General features: G+C 43.6%; 1 protein-coding gene across 2 annotated transcripts in view; it reads right to left on the bottom strand.

Moving 5' to 3' along the window:
• SLC9A7 (solute carrier family 9 member A7) overlaps positions 1-17,314 on the bottom strand; it is an 88,703-nt gene extending 71,389 nt beyond the window's left edge. For both annotated transcript variants that reach the window (XM_054164615.1, XM_054164616.1), the window contains exon 1: positions 16,968-17,314. In XM_054164615.1, coding sequence (XP_054020590.1) covers positions 16,968-17,235 — 268 coding nt within the window. In that variant the 5' untranslated portion in view covers positions 17,236-17,314. The remainder of the gene's footprint in view (positions 1-16,967) is intronic.
• Positions 17,315-19,131: the final 1,817 nt, after the last annotated feature.

Below are 19,131 nucleotides of genomic sequence, written 5' to 3'. Positions count from 1 at the left end.
GGGAATGTACAGTATTTGGGCAACTGTAACAATTTTAAACACTTCTATGCAAGCCAGGAGGAATATAACAGAATAGCCGGGGAGCGAAATGGCACTCGACCACATGGCGGGGGAGACCCAACAACAACTGTTATGCCAAAGAGGCAATGAATTAACCACTCACAACTGGTTGTACCCAGATAGGGAGTGCTCTGCTGTGTATTAGAGACTTTGGGGCACTCCTGAGCCAGGTATGGCAGGTTGCCGGCAGGAATGTCACGCAGTCTTCAATGGCTGGTCTGGCTTCAGACAACAACGGGCCATGAACGACACTATTGTGACAGGTGTTTGCTTTGTCCTGAGTGAACTGAGGCACCGCAGAATCCTGGCCACAAGGAGAATCAGGCTTGGCTCCAACTCCTAAGCTTGTGGCTTCTCTCATAGCTTGTGGTGTGTACACCCATGGCTTTATCCCAGGCGCTAGACTGGGCAACTTGAAGCTATGCAATTCGAGGCAGTTTCAAACCAGACAAGGTCCAAGCAGGTTCAGGCACACAAGGCTTCAGTAAGGCTGACCAATGCTAAGCAAGGTTTGAGCAAGACACAGGCAACTAAAAATCAGCCTGTATATAAATCTTGCCCAAGATAGATTGGACCAATAAGGGCACTGAAACCAGCACATAGTTACCCAATGGGAAGGGGTTCTGCCAGGCTATGGCCAGAACACATACCCTTACCTCAGATACAGGGTTGTTTACCAGACATGCATGGTCCTGTCCCCTTTGTTCCTTTTCCCACGTTACCCTGGTTTTCTGCAGGAAGGAGGGGGAGAGGGTGACCATGTCTAGACACCTTAGCATCTGTCTGGGTCTGTGCTGGGGCCATTCGGCCCTACCATGACAAAATGGAAGCTCAAACTGGGTAATTCTCCTTACAGTAAAGTGTTACCTAGCTATTAGGCCCACAGGTATGCAGAATCTGTTTTGGGATCACAGATAATTATCATAATGAAGCAAGCAGACTATCATTTTTTTCTGGCATAAATACTTGTATATTTCAGAAGGAACAACAGAACTCTGAGGATGAACACAGTATTATCACTGTTACCATAAAGTTTCAGGTTATGAGATCCAGAAGAAAGTCACCATCTAAACTGTTATAATAGCAGGGCAAAGACAAAAGATGTGCCTGGTTACTCATGCTAAGTGGTGCCAGACCAAACTGACAGATTATTGGGAAATACTCAGACAGCAGTCAGCCACATTTTTGACCACTAACAACAAATTGCAAGAAAACCCAACCAATCAAAACAAGCCAACCAACAAACAAACAAAAACCCTCACCCCCCACATAAACATCATTAAATGTATAAAACCACTAGGTTCAGCTTTGGTGACACACCAAGCAGAAAGTCCTCTTTTCCAGCAGTCAAAGTGAAAGATTTATTACTAAACTCACACGAAAGGTCACAATTTGGTGCTGCAATTCTCCTGTCACAAGAGTTAAATAAAAATCTCCCATCAAATCAAACAGGAATAAAGGCCTGAGGAGATCTTTTGCGACGAGCAATGCACACAGTGCCTGTACCAAGATACTCATGGCAAATGCCCCCCCCCCCAACCCCCCCCCCAAAAATCACCAAAAACTACACCACCAAAAAAAATTTTAAAAAATTCACCAAGCCCTCCTGTTTTGCCTGTACCTGGACACTCATAAACAAAAAGTAAAAATCATCTCCCCAAAAAAAGGCACAAGTCCCTCGCACACTTCCATGCCAGCTCAAGTCTCAGCAGTGTGGAAGAGACACACCAACACCCACATGCTCTCTGGAACTCACATTTCTCCTATAAGGGACATGGCTTCCTGCCTGCTTTGCACAGCTGCTGTAAAGCAAAACTCAGACATGTTACAGGCATAACCACAGTATGCAAAGTCAGATTGTGTTCAGCTGGGGCCCTGTATGATCCTTATAGGAGCAAAAAGCATGCTCAGCACTGACTGAATTGAGTGGCTGGTTCTGCTTTTCACTGAGCAGAAGTGACAATGCTGGTGGAAATCACTGAGTAAGGACAGAATCATGATCCAAATTCAGCAGCAAGCCTTGAGCAAGTCTTTCCTGTTGCATAATCCTGACCTAGTACCATTTTCCACCTTTAAGTGACAAGAATCATGAAAGCTTTACAATGTTTGGATGCCGATATGGTATTTCATGGATCTGTAAATGCCTACACACATTCTTTTGTCTGTTTGGTTTTCATTCCATATAAACAGGTACAAAGCCTGGTAAGGAGAACTGAATCCTCCTTTCAGGCTAATAAGCAGCTGTGACCCAATCATTCACTGGTTCAGTATGATTCAGTAGATGATTCAGTATCACTAAGGTTGGAAGAGACCTCAAAGATCATCGAGTCCAACCTGTCACCACAGACCTCATGACTAGAGTAGGGAGGCCACTAGTGCCCACTGCAGGCTTGAACTCACAACCTTCCCATTAAGGGTCTTATGTGCCACCAACTGAGCCACAGACTGACTGGACCTATGCAATGTAAACATGACCAAACTTTTTTTTTGTTTTCTTTCTTTAAACAGGCTGACCAATATAGTTGTGGTGGTTCAGGAACATGTATCACACAGCTCAATAGCCTAACTCCAGCTGCAGCCAGAAACTATCTTCCCAGAAGTTCCTGAGGAAAAGTGCTCTTTTTTAGGATTTCCTATTTATCAGCTCAAAGACTTGAAGTTATTGGACTGCAAGCCACAAACTATGTAGAAAGGTCTGCCAAACAGCACAGGAATACAGCAGTGAAAAGCCTAGATCAATAATCAGAATATTTTTCTTCCTTGCAGAAAAACTTCTTCTTTTTCCAGACATTTTTTGTCATCTCTTGAAAACCAAAAAACATTAAAACTCATACCCCCTCAGAATACTTGCTTCCCATAGTCAGTCTCTCAGTCCATATCAATAAGTCTACCTGAAACTGATGCCTTGGTTAAATTTCTCTCTGCAGATGAAATTCAGCCAAGCATTTCTCCTCGAGGTACCTATTTCCACAGCAATTTGCTCTGCACTTTCTTCCAGACAGGGTAGGTGATTTTTTTTCAGTACTGGATGATCTGCTCACTGAAGCTTACAATGAAACTGCTCATTCCTCAAGCACAACAAACTCAAGTCATAGATAAATTGTCCTTGTCAATACAGCCACTTGCTAGCAGAACTGAAAACACAATATCCCAGTACTAACTCCAAGTGCACAGAACTGGATAGGTTATGCTACAGTACAAAAGCAAGCTTTTTTTTTTCCATACATTTTAAAATAGGATATTGTTTTCAGTGTAGCATTCCTTAGATTTGACTCCCAGCATTACAGAACAGACCTCTGGCAAACAGGTGCTAATGGGAATTAGTGAGATCTTTCACTAGCCCCAGAATACATAGAATACATAGAATAAACCAGGTTGGAAGAGACCTTCAAGATCATCGCGTCCAACCCATCAACCAATCCAACACCGCCCAAACAACTAACCCATGGCACCAAGCACCCCATCAAGTCTTCTCCTGAAAACCTCCAGTGATGGTGACTCCACCACCTCCCCAGGCAGCCCATTCCAATGGGCAATCACTCTTTCTGTATAGAACTTTTTCCTAGCCTGAACCTCCCCTGGCGCAGCCTGAGACTGTGTCCTCTTGTTCTGGTACTGGCTGCCTGGGAGAAGAGACCAACATCCGTCTGTCTACAACCTCCCTTCAGGTAGTTGTAGACAGCAATAAGGTCACCCCTGAGTCTCCTCTTCTCCAGGCTAAGCAACCCCAGCTCCCTCAGCCTCTCCTCATAGGGCTTATGTTCCAAACCCCTCACCAACTTTGTTACTCTTCTCTGGACTCGTTCCAGCAAGTCAACATCCTTCCTAAACTGAGGGGCCCAGAACTGGACACAGTGGTAAGCTGTATAGCAACAAAATTGGGTAATTAAAAAAAGAGTCTGTCTCATGTTTACAGACTCACTCCTGGTCACATGAGCCCCACCACCTCTGCACCATATAAAACCTCTATTGCCTAGGAACTTCCCATAAATTTGTATGTCAACAAGCTGCTGTTTCAAGTTTTTCAACCACTAAGGTAAATACAATGTAATAGGAAAATCACCTATAGTAACAATTATTACATGTAGGAGTGTACACAATGGATACTTAAGGTGCCACCAATCATATATTTATTTCATTATAGGATTTATAGACTTTTTACATTCTCTATACTATAAACACTCAGTTTACATTCCAGGACAATAAAGAGGGCATCTAAACATCTATAGTTGACAAGTTTTTCTGGTGTTATTAAGAAAAAACCAAAACAGGGGTGTTAGACTTAATGATCTCTGGAGGTCCCTCTCAACCTCTAACATTCTGTGACACCAAAAAAACCCACAAACAAACAAACAAAACACCCACATGTAAAATGGTAGGTTTTATATATTGAATCAAATGCAAAGAAATACTGTTTCAAATCAAATAAAGCATCAGGAAACTCCATGCTCAGATAGAGAGTGTTAAACAAGAACAGGCTATTCTAGAAAGTGAGTAATTTAACTCTGAGGCATGCATGTTGTATGTGGGTGCACACACGTGGGTCAGAAATGTGACCAGCTCAAGGATTAAATTGTCCAAAAAAATGTCATGCAGATATGGCATCACTTGGATTCTGGCACTTTGCCTTCATTGCAAAAGCTGCCAACTTTTGTTCTTAAGCATTGCCCTTTTCTGCAATTAAGGAGTCCGAAGAGCTCAGATTAGATTCATTAAAACGCCATTTTTCACAAATCCATTATAATATAGCGTTATTGCCTTGGTCTGGAGAGACTCAGTTCTTTTGAATATTCCCGTGTTGTGAAATTAGAGGCACAAACGAGGCCAAAATATCAACAGCTAGATTACTTATTACATAAATAAAGTGGAAATAAGAAGGGGAGAGGGAGAAAAGAGAGAGGGGGAGAAAGAAGAGCGAGAGAAGGGGAGAGGAATTATATTACCACACCCCTCACCCCCCCAAGACAGTTTGAGTCTGTGGAGGAAAGGTGCTGCAGGAGATGCTGGGTTTGTAGAGAAAGGGTGCTGAGGCTTTGGCTGGAGAAGAGATGAGGTCCTCTGGGCAGCCTCTTCAGCTCCGTAAGTTGCAGCAGGTAGGACTTAGGACAGGGAGAGAGGGTTCAGTCTGCTTCTTCCAGGCTCCACTGCCTCTTTTCTCTGGAGCAGCATTGTCCTGGGCTTTTCCTTCCTTCTCACCGGCATGGTCCTTCTTCTGCCTTTTTCTTCTTCCAAGCCAGTAGTGGCTCAAGTCTTTTATACAGTTTGTAGTCCTTAGGTATGTGTCAAAGCATTGTCCCTCAGGAATTCAGGGGCCAGGAAATCATCCTTAGGTAAATATCCAGGAATCGTTCCCCAGGATCTTGTCTTATGCATATTCCCGAAGGTGGCCTCGGTCCTTTGTTGTGAGGCCAGCTGTGGTCCAGTGATTGATGTTATCTTTTGCACCTTCCAAGAGTCATTCCAGTGGCTCTGCCCAACACATATCAGCTATTGTCTGGGCAAGCAGCAAGTGATTTTATCTTTGTTGAGTCACACAAGGAGAGACAAGCTTTAGTCTGTCACAGTTACAACCCAAGTTAAGTTCTCACTTGCCATTCCAAGAAAATTCTGTAACACAATCCTGGTCATAAAGAGTCATCAATGGTCCAAGTTTTTTTTCTTAATAGCTGAGTAGTCTCTACATAGCTCACAAGTCAAACTTTATGCCATGTATGGAAGCCCAAGAACTAAAATGTGGGTCTTGCTTTTGACACATCCTATTAACAAGTTAGATGTTAATTTAACTCATGACTAAATCATTCTAGAAACAGTGGCATCTTTACTTTTCACTTCACCAATACATTGGTTCATATAACATTAATTGAAAAACCTAAAACATTAGCCACAGAGCCAGGAGATACAGATGAGAACATAGCAAGAGAAGGTTGAGGGGGGAAAAAAACCAAAACCAAAAACCTACTTATAGCACAAACAGCAAAACTTCAGTCTGAATGCAATTATTCTCCCGTGCCTTGAGAAGCAGAACACTGAAGGAGTCAATGTTGTAACAAAAGCCTCAACTGTAGCTGTGTAGAGAGAGAGAAAAATTAGTCACATGCACACTACCTAGAAAAACCCTACACAGCTTAAACAGCCTACAGCTGAAGACAAGGTATAGGTAATTCCAGCAGTGCTTGGGAATCAGCCTGAGAGATGAATAAGGCTGTGGTAGCAAGAGTGGGGGAAAAAAAAACCACCAAAGAACACAAAACAAAACAAAAACACAAACCAACCAACACCGCCAAAACACAGGAAGTCAATTCAGCCATTCTGAGCTTGAGCCAGTTCCTACAAACTCCAAAGATGCAGGGAAGTAAATAAAGCTATCTAGTTTAGACTGGAAGAAAAGAAAAAGTAGTCCTAATAAATAGAAAGGAATCCAGGCTGTCAGCATTAAAATAAGGTATTGGATGTGTGGTGGGGAGAAGTGGAAACAACGAGGAAAGTTCTAGTCACTTCCCACTAGAACAAGGGCAGTCAGAATAAGTATACCAAGACCCAGCACTTCAGGAGTTGGTTTAATGACCATGGTGATGTTAGGTGGACAGTTGGACTCAATGACCATGGAGGTCTTTCCCAAGTAAAACAATTCTATGATTCTTTCAGGTGAGCTAAAAGACAAGACCAGAAGAGAATAGTGCAAGCCACAGGAATCACTGGAGGACAAGATTTATCTGTATGTTCTGGCACATCATGTGTGAAGAAAGAAGAGAGAAAAGGCTACTAAAATTTCTGGGAGTCCCCAGTTTTTCTTGGAGCTGTGGTAGAGGTAGCACCCAATGCAGAAAAACAGCTTGTGGCCTGGTAACAGAGTAGGAAACCGTGATGAATCTGTGGACCATTTGATGGGCCAAGAAGAGCTGTGTACCCTTGAATGTCTGGAAAGTCCCTGAGCTGAAAATATAAATAACTTGTGACAGACTACTGTGTAACCTGTTGAGACAGAGAAACTACAAGATTGAGACAGAAGAATCACAGGAGAAGAAACCTTGCCTAGCTCAGCAAATAACTGCAGCAATGTATCAGTAACCAATAAGAATCTTAAAAACAACTTGTTAACCAATTAGAAGTAGCCACACTGGCATAACAAACATACAAATATGTGTTGCTTGAAGAAATAAATGGTACTCTGCTCACTACAAGTGTGTGTATGTCGCTTCTGTTCATCCACCATAACAGCAACAGTAGGACTTTGGCCAGTGAGTGTGTAGTCCCAGAAAAGAGGTCCTTTACACAGTATACAAAGCCAATCAAAATAAAGTCAAGGTACTTCCCTCATTTCAGTTCTGCAGAATCAGATAATGGGCAATAAATTGCAAATCCAGTGCAATTTTGCAGTATGATTGGTTATATGATTTTACACCACACATTTTTATGCATGCTCTATCAATTAGCTAATTAATTATACTAAGGTGGTCCTACATTTACATATGAACTATTCTCTTCTAGCGGTGTAAGGTTCAGCATTAAAATCACCACAAGATATACAGGGGATACTGTTTAGATCTTCATCCAAATCTGTCTCTCTGGTTTATGGAAAGAAGCCACAACAAAGCATTATCTACAAAATTTAACAGAATCCTACTGTCTTTAGATACTGCTGTTGGGTACTATGCCTTGTTTCTGATTATTTTACCTTCCAGGTCATCCCATCCTTTAGTCCTAAGGGCCTTCCATTTTTGTTATCCTGGTTTCAAAGCAGGTCATTATGAGGTTATTCAGCCCAAAATTTTTTAACTCTATCCTTCTGACATCAAGTGTAGCAAACCAAATAGCTGGTTTTCTTTTGTTTGTCTGGTTTTTTTTGTTTTTAAGAACACAATTGTAAATTTTACCAGTACTTAAAAGATTAAGGCCCTGAGCACTTGGGTTGGGGGGGTGTGGGTGTGTGCACTTAGCTTCAACAGGGTATGAAGAAAGTGTTCATAAACATGATTAAATTGGAAGATGGGCAGGATCTGTAAGCACAGTCTTTATGAGAAGGGCTTTGCCATACACAGGTGTAATGCAAAAATCTCCTCTATCCCTAATTAGAAGTGACAAAACACTTCTGTATCTCACAGCGAAAGCAATGAGAAAAATAGGTATTTGTGTCTTAAGTACAGACAAAAAGAAACATAACTGTTCTATGTTTTACATTTTGAAAGAAATGCCCAAACCATTAGAGTCAAAACCTGAAAATGTTTAGATATATACTCAAGCATTTGTTAGCAAGAGCAATAAACTCCTTTTAGGTTGGATGTTAGGAAGAAGGTCTATACAGAGAGAGTGATTGCCCATTGGAATGGGCTGCCTGGGGAGGTGGTGGAGTCACCATCATTGGAGGTGTTCAGGAGGAGACTTGATGGGGTGCTTGGTGCCATGGGTTAGTTGTTTAGGTGGTGTTGGATTGGTTGATGGGTTGGACGCGATTATCTTGAAGGTCTCTTCCAACCTGGTTTATTCTATGTATTCTAATAGTTCCTTGAGGCTAATATATGGAGAAGGGGGACATAATCAAGTCCTAGGCATTACCAAGATATCTATTTCTCTGTTTCATGTAGGCACACATAAAAACTGAGTATGCTGCAATTACATTTAGTTACTGTGGCTCAACAAGCAGGTCACCAGTAGGAAATCACTTGTTAGCTCTTCAGTCATGCAGTGCTGAAGAGATGATTACATTCATGAATCTCTGTAAAAGTCCATTAGAATTTTTGGGGATCTCAAAAAATTTCTTTGTGGTCTAAGGAGACTCCACCTCTCAGAGCAGAAGATTTGGGAACAGCAAACTCCCCAAGAACTTGGTACATCAGAACTTCAGAGAAAAATTAAACCAGATACAGAAATAAAATCTCTCCATTCAGGTTCCTGAAGTCTGAAGAAAGTGCCTTGGGCTGAGCAGATAGACACTGCTCTAATGTGTGAATGTGGTTGAAAAAAAAGGTTAAAAGTTTCTAGAGATAAAAATCAACATCACAAAATATCTGACAAGTTGGTTATACTGCTGTGCAGAGATGCAAAGCAAGAATGGTTAAGCTGAAATGCTGTACTGACACTCAGATGCCCATATAAAACTATATTCCAGAGTTAAGGCTAGTTCACTTGCACCATCATGTCTTCAGAATACCTCCTTATGAGGGCAATTCGCTGTAAACAGTGTCTGGTGGGAATATGCTCCCTGCAAGATACTAATATTGCAAATAGGTATGACAAAACTGTAACCTTTTTGCTGTGCAGCAGTCACAATTGTCAAAGCATAACATTTCAAGACAAGCTGAATGAGCAGAAGTGCCTAATCCAATACTGTGAGCCAGGAAAAGGTGCTACAGCCAACCTTGCCAGACCTGTCTGTGGAAGGTCACATGCAGCCAGCCTCCTCTGCGCTTAACATACAATATTACGTAATACTCAGCGAAAACACCAAAAATAACCCAGGTTGGACGATGAGGTTGCACTTGCACAGCAGGAATAAGCTTTTACATTGAGTTTTCTTCCCCTGTGCTTATACCTGTATTTTCCAGCTGTTGCAGAACTGCAGCATCACCAGTGATGCCAACTCCACACACTGTTTCACCTCTCCTGTGAATGGCCCCTTCCCACCTCAGATGGCATATCCCTCCCAACTAGCCAAGGAGTTCTGCGTTTGCCAGTTCAAACTTCTCCAGTAAGTTCAATTTCTAAAGGATATTTGGAAGAAGTCAATTATGTAGCACAGCTGAAAGCCAGGTGGAACAAGTTGGTATTTCAGGCCAAGAATAACAAGTCTGAATATGGCATTCTATTTGCAAACACAAATAAAGCATTAATTGTATTCTCTTCCACCCATTTGAGGTTATCAGCTTCATTACTCCTATGCAGACAAATACAGTATCAATCGGGTAGAACCTAGCTAAATCTTTGCTAATTGCTGTTATATGAAAAAGCCAACTCAGAGCACTTTCCAGTATGCCCAGATGAGGCCTCTACTTTTCCAAATTTTACTTTTTCAAAAACACTTGGCAGTGTATAAAAGTAGAGTTGCAATTCACCTACAAAACCATCTAAATCCTAAGTTGGCAAACACCAGGGCTGGGCATACAGGGAATGTAAACACATGATCTCCAGCCTCAGTGGAATTGCACATGCTTGAAGACTTGACAGTAAAGGCTGTAAAGCAAGTTCTTTAGCTACAGGAGACGGTGGATTCTGAGGATAAATACTAACAATTCACTCACTCACTAAGGAGGCAATTGAAGGGAGAACAGTCAAACTGTCTAGTGGATAAGGCAACTATTCCCAGGCAAAAGGCCATTACACAGTCAGTAACCACAATGAAGACTGACGTGAAGGAAAGAGCAAATAGGAAGGATCGTGCAGCAATAGAACAACAGCAGAGAGATGTATGACACTGCAAACACAGGTCTCTTTTCAATACTGAAGGATTTGTTTCTAAGTGCTAAGAAGTGTGGGAGGGGAAAAAATAACAATGTCTTGGAATTAGCATGGAAATAGATGGTATTCATTCTAATGGATTCAATGCGTACAAATCAAAAGCTACTCATATCCTTGTGGGACACTTGATATTTTAGAACTATCAGCAGCTATAATATCTTTCTATTAGCATCTCATGTTCAAAGCAATGGTAAAGGCTGACAACAGTTTCATATTTAATCCAATTCTTGAATTAATGGGACAGCAGACGAGCCTCAGAAGCAATGACTACACTTCCAGTGGCTTGGCACCGATCATGCATGCCCTGCTGCAGAGCTGACACTGGGAAGAACCTTGCATGCAAGAGACACCAAGCTGCATCAGCAGCTTCATCTTCAGCTAGCTACTGATGTTAGGAGTTGCAGGTGCATACACCACACATCCACAGAGTCAGCACACAGAAGGCTGTCATCTATGCACAGACAAGTTAATTGCATTTTAGAATACATTTATACTGTGTTCCTTTGTTTTCATCCTTTTCTGTTAAAAATAGCCCCTCAGCTTCACAATAAGAGAGCAGAACAAGTCAAAGAGCACCCACTGGAAAGAAGAAAATCTACTCAGTACTAATTGGTCTTTTAAGCATAAGTGAGCAGTGGAGATAGCTACAGAGAGGCATGGCATTCAGAATAAGCATATCGCCTTATTTAAACATTTCCACTAAGTTGGTACACCAAGGTGTGCATCAGATACACAGCTCTGCTGTTCAAACTGCCCTCTCCAGTGGGTTTACAAAGTAACAGAGGAGGAACCAGTGACACACTCATTGCATGCACTTACAAGTTTGCACCACGCATTTCAGTCGTCCCCAGCAGCCTTTAAAAACTCTTTCAGTAGAGTGGGGGTAGTTTGAAAACCCTGCAAGCAGAGAGAATAGCAGCTATGGAGAAGTATCCAGACTACAGCAGACCTGCAAGTCCCACCAGCACAGCTTCACAGACAGGACCCTCCAGAGGTGACAGAGCTATCCCACTGCTAGGCCATCTAGGACAGCAGCCACAACTAAGCCCACAAACGCTTCCTGGTAGCAGGGCTGCAAGTGATTTGACGGGACAGATCTACCAGGTAGGAGGAGGTTTTTCCATGCATCATGGAAACATACAGCTTCATCAAGAGCCTTTGAAACGGAACATGAAATATGGGAGCCAGGAAGAAAGCACAGAAACTACACTTCTCTTCTGGCTAAGAGCACTGTTCATCTCTTCCACTCTGAGGAAGAGCCTTCAACTATTTATCCCTGACAAAAACAAACAAATGAACAAACCACCACCACACACCAAAACCAGCTTCTTCCACCATAGCTTTCAAGAGCCTTTAAGAGCTTCTAAAGTAAACTGAATTGTCTGACTTAAAGTCATGGGGGGGGGGGGAAAGAATAAAAAGCAGTTACATACTATATTCCTTTCTCCCTTCACACTCAGTTAATTGCAGACTGAAGTGTTTTTCAATAAAGAGGGGATAAAAAAAGCAGTGCATTTGAGCTAAATTACCCATTTCTGGTAGACCCAGAAAAGATCTGATCTGCTGAAAACAACTGTGTAGTTTTTATAACACTACTAAAAAACCCTTCAAGATAAATGCCTTTCTTTAAGAATAATTGCTTCTATTACATTCTTTTAGTATAGACACCACTTAGTCTAAAGCAGGAGGAGAAAGGCTATGTTCAGTATTACATGGTGATAAAGCATTAATTCTGAGTCACAAATAAGGACTCTGCTGGGAAGAAAGACAGGGGGAAAGGGGCGGGGGGAAATCAAGTCTACAAGCTGGTATTTTTGGCTGTCAGAGTGGAATCAACAGCCTTGAGTTAAATACTGAGGCTATCTCCTGAATGCACAGGGACAGCTCAGCAGTCAACATGTAAGCAAGAAAGAGCATCCATGGTACACAGCATGTGTTAAAGGGCTAGATAGGAATGACAAGCCAGGCCCCTAAGAGGCCAATATCTATAGCGGGTACTGCAGGAGATGTCCTATAACATAGCACACCATAGTTCTGAGGCTTACCTTTTCTCTCTCTCTCCCCCTACCCCACCCCCTCCTTCTCTCCCCCTCCCTTTTTCAGATTTCTGGTTTCTAGAAAAAAATAAATGCTAATGTGAGTGATACAATTGGATCTGCTGGGACACATCTACATATTCAGACAGCTGCTTCTTAAAATTCAGAGTGCTGGGGAGCCACTATTACTTTTCATCCTTAAACTCTGCCCTGGGCTCTCAAAATGCCCAGTCCATCTCCTGTGGCTCCCTACCATATGGGAATGCTCCTCAGCAGAGAGTGAAGTAACCTGCCAAACACAGAGTTGAACTTCTTCAAGAAAAACACAGCTGAAAATTCTTTACCCTTTGGACTCAGATCAGCACAAAGAAAAGCAAGCATCATGATCACTATCACTAGTTGTCATGCATGTGTCAGCAAAGTTTCAATCTCTTAATTGGTCTGTTGTGAGTTGGTTGGTTTTGTATTGGTGTTTGGGGGTTTTTTGTTTTGTTTTTCAATTGTTCCAAGATGATTTGCATTAGTAATGCTGCTGCTGGGGCAACTGCAGAACATTTGCCCCACGCAAGTATTTAACTTTCACAGAGCAACACCCTTGTTACAATTTCAAGACCAGAATTCAATTGTATTTAGCACTTCATAAGCCAAATCAACCCTGTGGAATGACCTGTAGATAATCCCAGTGCAATGGCATGGTGCATAACTGATTCAAGTCAGCATTGTGAATTACCTGCCAAAGTATTTCAGGAAATTAGAAACCAAAGCAAAGGAAATAAACAAAAAACCCCAAACAACAACTTTAATTTACACAATTGTCAGATCTAGCATGTGTAGCTAAGGTCTGTGACTTCCATATAGCTTCATCAAAACCCTGGATTTTAAGCTGGACATCACAAGAAAAAGCATCAGTACAACTAATTAAATACTCATGTAAACTTCATGTTATTTCTCTTAACAGGTATTTCCAGAGACAGATACTTCACATGTCAGAAAAATGCAGACAGACAAGCAGCGGCTGTTTGATGAAGAGAGAGTAACACAGGAAATACAAAACATGGAAAGACTACATAATGATTTTAATGACTTTTTAATCTTCCATCAAAGCAGCCAGCACAATGAAGTCATATAAAACACAGGAAATCTGCATGTGACAGTAGTCTTTGTTCTACTGAGGACAGGGTAATTAGACCACCACACTTAAACTGCCAGGCATGACAGATGCCTCTCATTCAATGGACAGCAGAAAACACACTACTCAAAGTCTGGAAGACATGCAGACTTTGGCAGAACCAGCAGTACCTGGGCCACAGGTGTTTTTAGCTGGGTAAAGCACGTACTGCTCTCAACACACACCAAACCAACATCAGAAACAGTGAAAGGAGAACAGGATGTGCCAATATCTAGATTCTCAGAAAAAGGTGAGAAGTGTTGGTTAAAGCTCTGGCTGGAGGCAGCTTCTATGCTCATCATTTCAAGACAGTGTCATGTCACCTGTTTCCTCCTGTGCTCAAGGAAAGGGGTTTCATTGCATATTGCTGCAAACGATCATAGCTAGATAAGAAAAAAAATCCAGCTCCATCACATCTTCTTAAAGAGCAAAAGAAGCAAGCAAACATCAAGACCTACAGTTTTAACTAGCTCAGGTCAAAAGTGTATTTGATCCAATAGAATCATTCAGCGATTCACTTTGAAACCAAGAGTTTTGGAGTGGTTCCTAGGTCAGTGTCTCCACGGTAAAAGTTAATTGACACTGAAGTGCTAGCTTACTTCTCCTGTCAATGAAAGCCACTTCCTCAGGTAGCATTGAAAACTGCTGTGAATAAAACACTTTGATTTTTCCTTTAGAAAATTCAAATGCAAATGGTACAAGTACTGTAGACTTCACCACAAAACTACATCAAAGTTACCTAATAGGCAGAAGTTGGAGCCTATACCAACAACGTATGAAATACATCCTTACAAGAGCACCTAGACACCAAGAACTGCAATATTGCCATGTAATTTTGTGCCTAAGTCAGACTGATCAAATGCATGCATTTTAAACACACACAGTTTGAAAAATGTGCATTTCTCAGATATCAAGTTATCAGCAAACCACCCATCAGTTTAACCACTCTCTTTTAAGTGATGAAGAAGGGAGAAACTCATATTTGAAGAATAAAGTCTGGTTGTCAGAAGTATCACAGGCAGTTAATCTGACACTTGCTGGGTTTATGTCTTCGCTCTAAAGCAAGTCTGCAAAATGCTCAGGTGAAGTAGGGCCTCAGCAGAGTTTTACTGGCATGAAGGCTAATAGTGTTAGAAAGAAGCTGAGCTTGCTAAAGATGTTTCATCAGATGTTTGCCATGACATGGCAAGTCATTTTGCTTGGGCAGGAAAAGCACATGTATTTTGGTATACTAGAGGGGCTCATCTAGAAAATGGTGCATTGAGGAAGGATCTGTGAAAAGAAAATCATTTAAACAAGGGCATACCAAGAACATGCAATGGTTTGAGTGAACCATTCTTTCAGCAATGCTGCCTATGGTGCAGAAAGAGTGCAGTGCCTTTCCTAATACACAATTTCAGCCCTCACACATCAAACTGGGAATGTAGCATCCATTTCATGGATCAGGAATTGGATGTTAGAGTAAACTACTTTGAGCTTAATGAGAGGCAGAAGTTCTCCAGTGGAACAATTTCTTATTTCCCACATGGCTCATCAAAATGCATAACCAAATGCCCTTAATGCCCTGGGACTTGTACAGCATACATTAGCATTCCCACATAGACAAGATTTCCACCATAAAAGAAACCACCTAAATCACTGACACGCTTTTAAAACACAAGTGAACTTTCTGAAGGTGACAAGATTTTGGTAATATTTTCCATACAGCCTTACTCTGTCTCTTCCAGTCAGCATGTATACAGTTAATCTACCATCTTCTAGGCACCATTCAGCGCCTAAGCACTATCACGCTAGCACAAAACTTACTTACATGCCCAGTTGTTAATTTGTCAGTTTTCAGCAACAAGCATATGTGAAACACACAGCAATGCAGCAAAAGAGATCAGTGACTAAGAGTAAATTGGGGTGGTTTAAGAGAAGCATCAGCAGAGGAAAATTCCATTGCTTTGCAAGCAACCACATCACTTTCACAAGCAGGAGTACTTATCAAGGAGGAAATGTCTTCCTTTTCCCTTCCCTTGGGGTGCCAAATTTCTCACCTGTGGTTACCTTCAATGTGCTTATCCCAACCAACACTGAGTAGGTGTTTCATGTGGTTCAGCTTGTGAAGAAGTGCTCCCAGCACTAGGGCAGTAGCCAATCACCAGCAGACAAATCATTTTTTTAAACGGATGGCTGCTCCTCATCGCAACTGTTTGTGTTCTGTGTTAACACACTGCACACAAAATACAATTGCAAGGGTTCACAGCGAAGAGAGCACCCTGTGCTGCAGATTCAGGGTTCACCTGCGGTCCTCTGCACCAGCCAGTAAGAGCACCAGCACATAGCCTGGCTCCTACAGATCATCTGCCCCACAGACACAGGGGAGAACGCAGCTTCTCTTTGCAGATTTATTTTCCCTTTGCTCCTATTCACTAGGGGAGAGAGAGGCTGGAGAGGACAAGCTCATCACAGTCTTTATTCCACCAAGTGGTCTTAGGATGTTGGCACTGTCCAGGGAATCTGGTGTCACTGCAGTCACCCGGTAACCAGCAACCTCTGATCGCCAGTGACAGCAGCAGCCAGTAAGTGCACACCAGAGCACCAAAGTTTAAACACGTTCCTTTTCACAGAGTGAACACCACAGCGCGGTGAGGGTATTTGGATAAAGCTTTCCAAAAACCTTTACCATAATGACCTGCGAGGCCTGCTACTCCGAACTGCCAGAAGTACCTGCAAGAAGCTAGCCTTCTGCGGCGGAGGTTATGAAAACGCTGTACTCCTGACATCACGGCCACCTCGGTGCCTGGGGACGGCGGCGGGACACACCTCTGCGGAGGACATCGCTCTGCTGCCACACGGAATGCAGCGGGCCTTATATACCGCTCCTCCTTCTGCCTCCGGCCCGAACAAAGGTGCCACCGAGGGAAAGGGATGCAAGAGCATCAGCGGGCTTTCTCCTCGGGGCGCGGCCTACCCCCGTGCTGCCGCCCGCCGTGACGGGGGGCTGAGGCTGCAGCGCCGCCGCCCGCACCTCGCCTCCCCTCAGGCAGCGGGGGGCGCGGAGACGCGGCGGGGCGCGCCCGAGCACCGGGGCTCCCTACCACCGCCTCCGGGCCGCCGTCCTTCGTCCCTGTTGGCACCTGCTAGGGGTGACACTGGTCCTCTGAATGCCGCCCGCCGGGGAGGGGGCGGGGAGCGGGACTGAAGCGCGGGCGAGCGGCGCTGGCCGAGGCGCCGTGCCGCGTTGCCGGGGCCCCGCCAGGACTTACCGTAGATCATGGCCAGGCCAGTCTCGTGGAGGAAGCGGACACGGCGGTGCTTGAAAAGCCAGATGGTGAGGATGGTGAGGGTGAGGAGCAAGATGAAGGTGAGGAGGCTCACGCTGTCCTGCCGGTGGCTCTCCTCCGCCTCCTTCTCGGTGGCGAGCTCCTCCATGGCGCTGCTGCTGCCGCCGCTGCTCCGCTCTGCTGCCCGCAGCCCGCCGGCTGCCAGCAGAAGCGGCAGCACCAGCAGCCGGCGGCGCAGGGGCACAGCCATGGCTGCGGGCTTGCAGCCGTGGCTCGTTGCCCCACACCCGCGGCGGCGGCCCGCGGGCACTGTCCACCGCCCGGCTGGCGGGGGGGAGGTGGTGGGGAGGAGGGAAGGGGGACGGTAGGAGGGTGCAAGAACCCGCCTGCTGCCACCTCCCCCGGTCCCTTAAAGGCGCAGCTCCGCCCGTCCGGCCCGACCACCCTCCACCTTCACGGAGGTGACGGCGTAGGAGTCGCTGGGCTGAGGAACCGCCTGCGCTGCGAGGCTGCTTTTGCTTCGACACCCGCAGGTGCTGCCCCGGCGGAGCGAGCAGCGCTGCAGTCTCGGTCCCGCTGCTGCTTCCGCCGCGCGTCGCACAGCAAGCCGGTGAACGGCTGTGGCATGGGTGCGGTGCTGAAAATCGTCACCCTGGAGCCGGCTCTGCCCGTATTCGAGACCTCGTAGGGGCAAAAGGCTAATAGGCTCAGTGAGAGCGCTAGGGGAGCAGACGCTGGGCGCTTTGGGTCTCTATGAATTTGCAAGTTTTCCCAGATGAGTGAGAATATACTCGCTTGAGTCAGTCGAGTATTTTCCCACTTGGGGTTCTTATGTTTGATTTTAGAGGGTTTTGTTTGTTGGGGTTTTTTTGGTTGCTTGGTTGGAGTTTTTCTTTTCCTTTTCCCTTCCAGAAAACCTACATTGCTAACTTGTTTTTTTCCATTCAAATACACCCTACTGGAGATTTGCTTCTAGGGAGCAAGACAATTATAGGAAATTGATAAAGTTAGTCAGTATTTTTCATTTGAAATTTCTTTGCTGGGGAAAAAAAATTAAGAAGAGCATATGCCTGTTCTTTTAAAACCATCTTACATTGCGGGAGAGAAAGAAAAGTCACTTTTAGCTGTCCACCAACAAGCCAAAATCAGAACTTAACCCCACCCACCCACCCAAAAAAAAACAACCAACAATAAAACCCAAAGCCCCAGGGAATTCTGAGTAATAAAAATGTTTGATTTTAAAGAAATATGAAACACTGTAAAACTCAGGTTTCTGGATTTTTCTTGTTTCTCTCAGCTTTGAGAGGAACGTGCTTTGCCTTTGCTTACCAGAGGACGGACTTCCCAGTTTCAAGTGGTGGTGTGAGCAGCATTGACATTTCTGCTTCTACGATGTTTCTGTGACAGAATTTTTATTTTCAATCACAGCTTCCAACATATACTTTAGCAATTATTTGCCATTTAAAAAAGCAGAATACTTTTGGCCATATGTCTAGTTGTTATACGGCACATACTATCTCCTTTAGGACTGTTCAGTTTCTTAACATGGCTGCCTGGCCACTTCAGAGGGTATTTATTGGGGTGCTCTAGATACATGAGCCTCACTTCGAAACTTTCTTTCCTCCTGCTAGTGGGTCTGGAATTGTCTCTTGTCACATATACTTTTGTTTAGGAGGCTCTATTTTAGAAGCATTTCAAGATGACAGTAGTCTTTTAAAATATGGTATTTATGCAAAGGCCTCAGTAACCTTCAAAACCCAGTATAGTTATGTGCAATTAGCTGTAAATATCTAATTGTGCAGGGGTGAAAGTTTGTATTGATAGTGCCATCATTTTGTACACCTCTTAGAGATGAAAAACATGTATTTGCCCTGAAGACCTAGCTCTTAAACTTACATGAACCATGAAAAATTACTTCCTCAAGACTGCTGTACATTGTCTCACACTCAAATGAGAGCATTATACTGCTGAATCTTCATTGTGTGTCTTTAGGATACAATTTACCTATAATATAAGGTTACAACCTGCAGGCCTCACAGCAAACTACTGGTATGCAATGACATGCTAATTATGCATAATGCTGATTAAGTTTTAAAATAATAATCTGAATGATAATAGAAGGCTTTCTTCTGTTTTGTTTTGTTTT

This window comes from Dryobates pubescens, chromosome 10, assembly GCF_014839835.1.
Source record: "Dryobates pubescens isolate bDryPub1 chromosome 10, bDryPub1.pri, whole genome shotgun sequence".
Taxonomy (NCBI): Eukaryota; Metazoa; Chordata; class Aves; order Piciformes; family Picidae; genus Dryobates; species Dryobates pubescens.
Note: the sequence above shows the minus strand (reverse complement) of the source record. Positions and strands in the feature narration are given on the sequence as shown.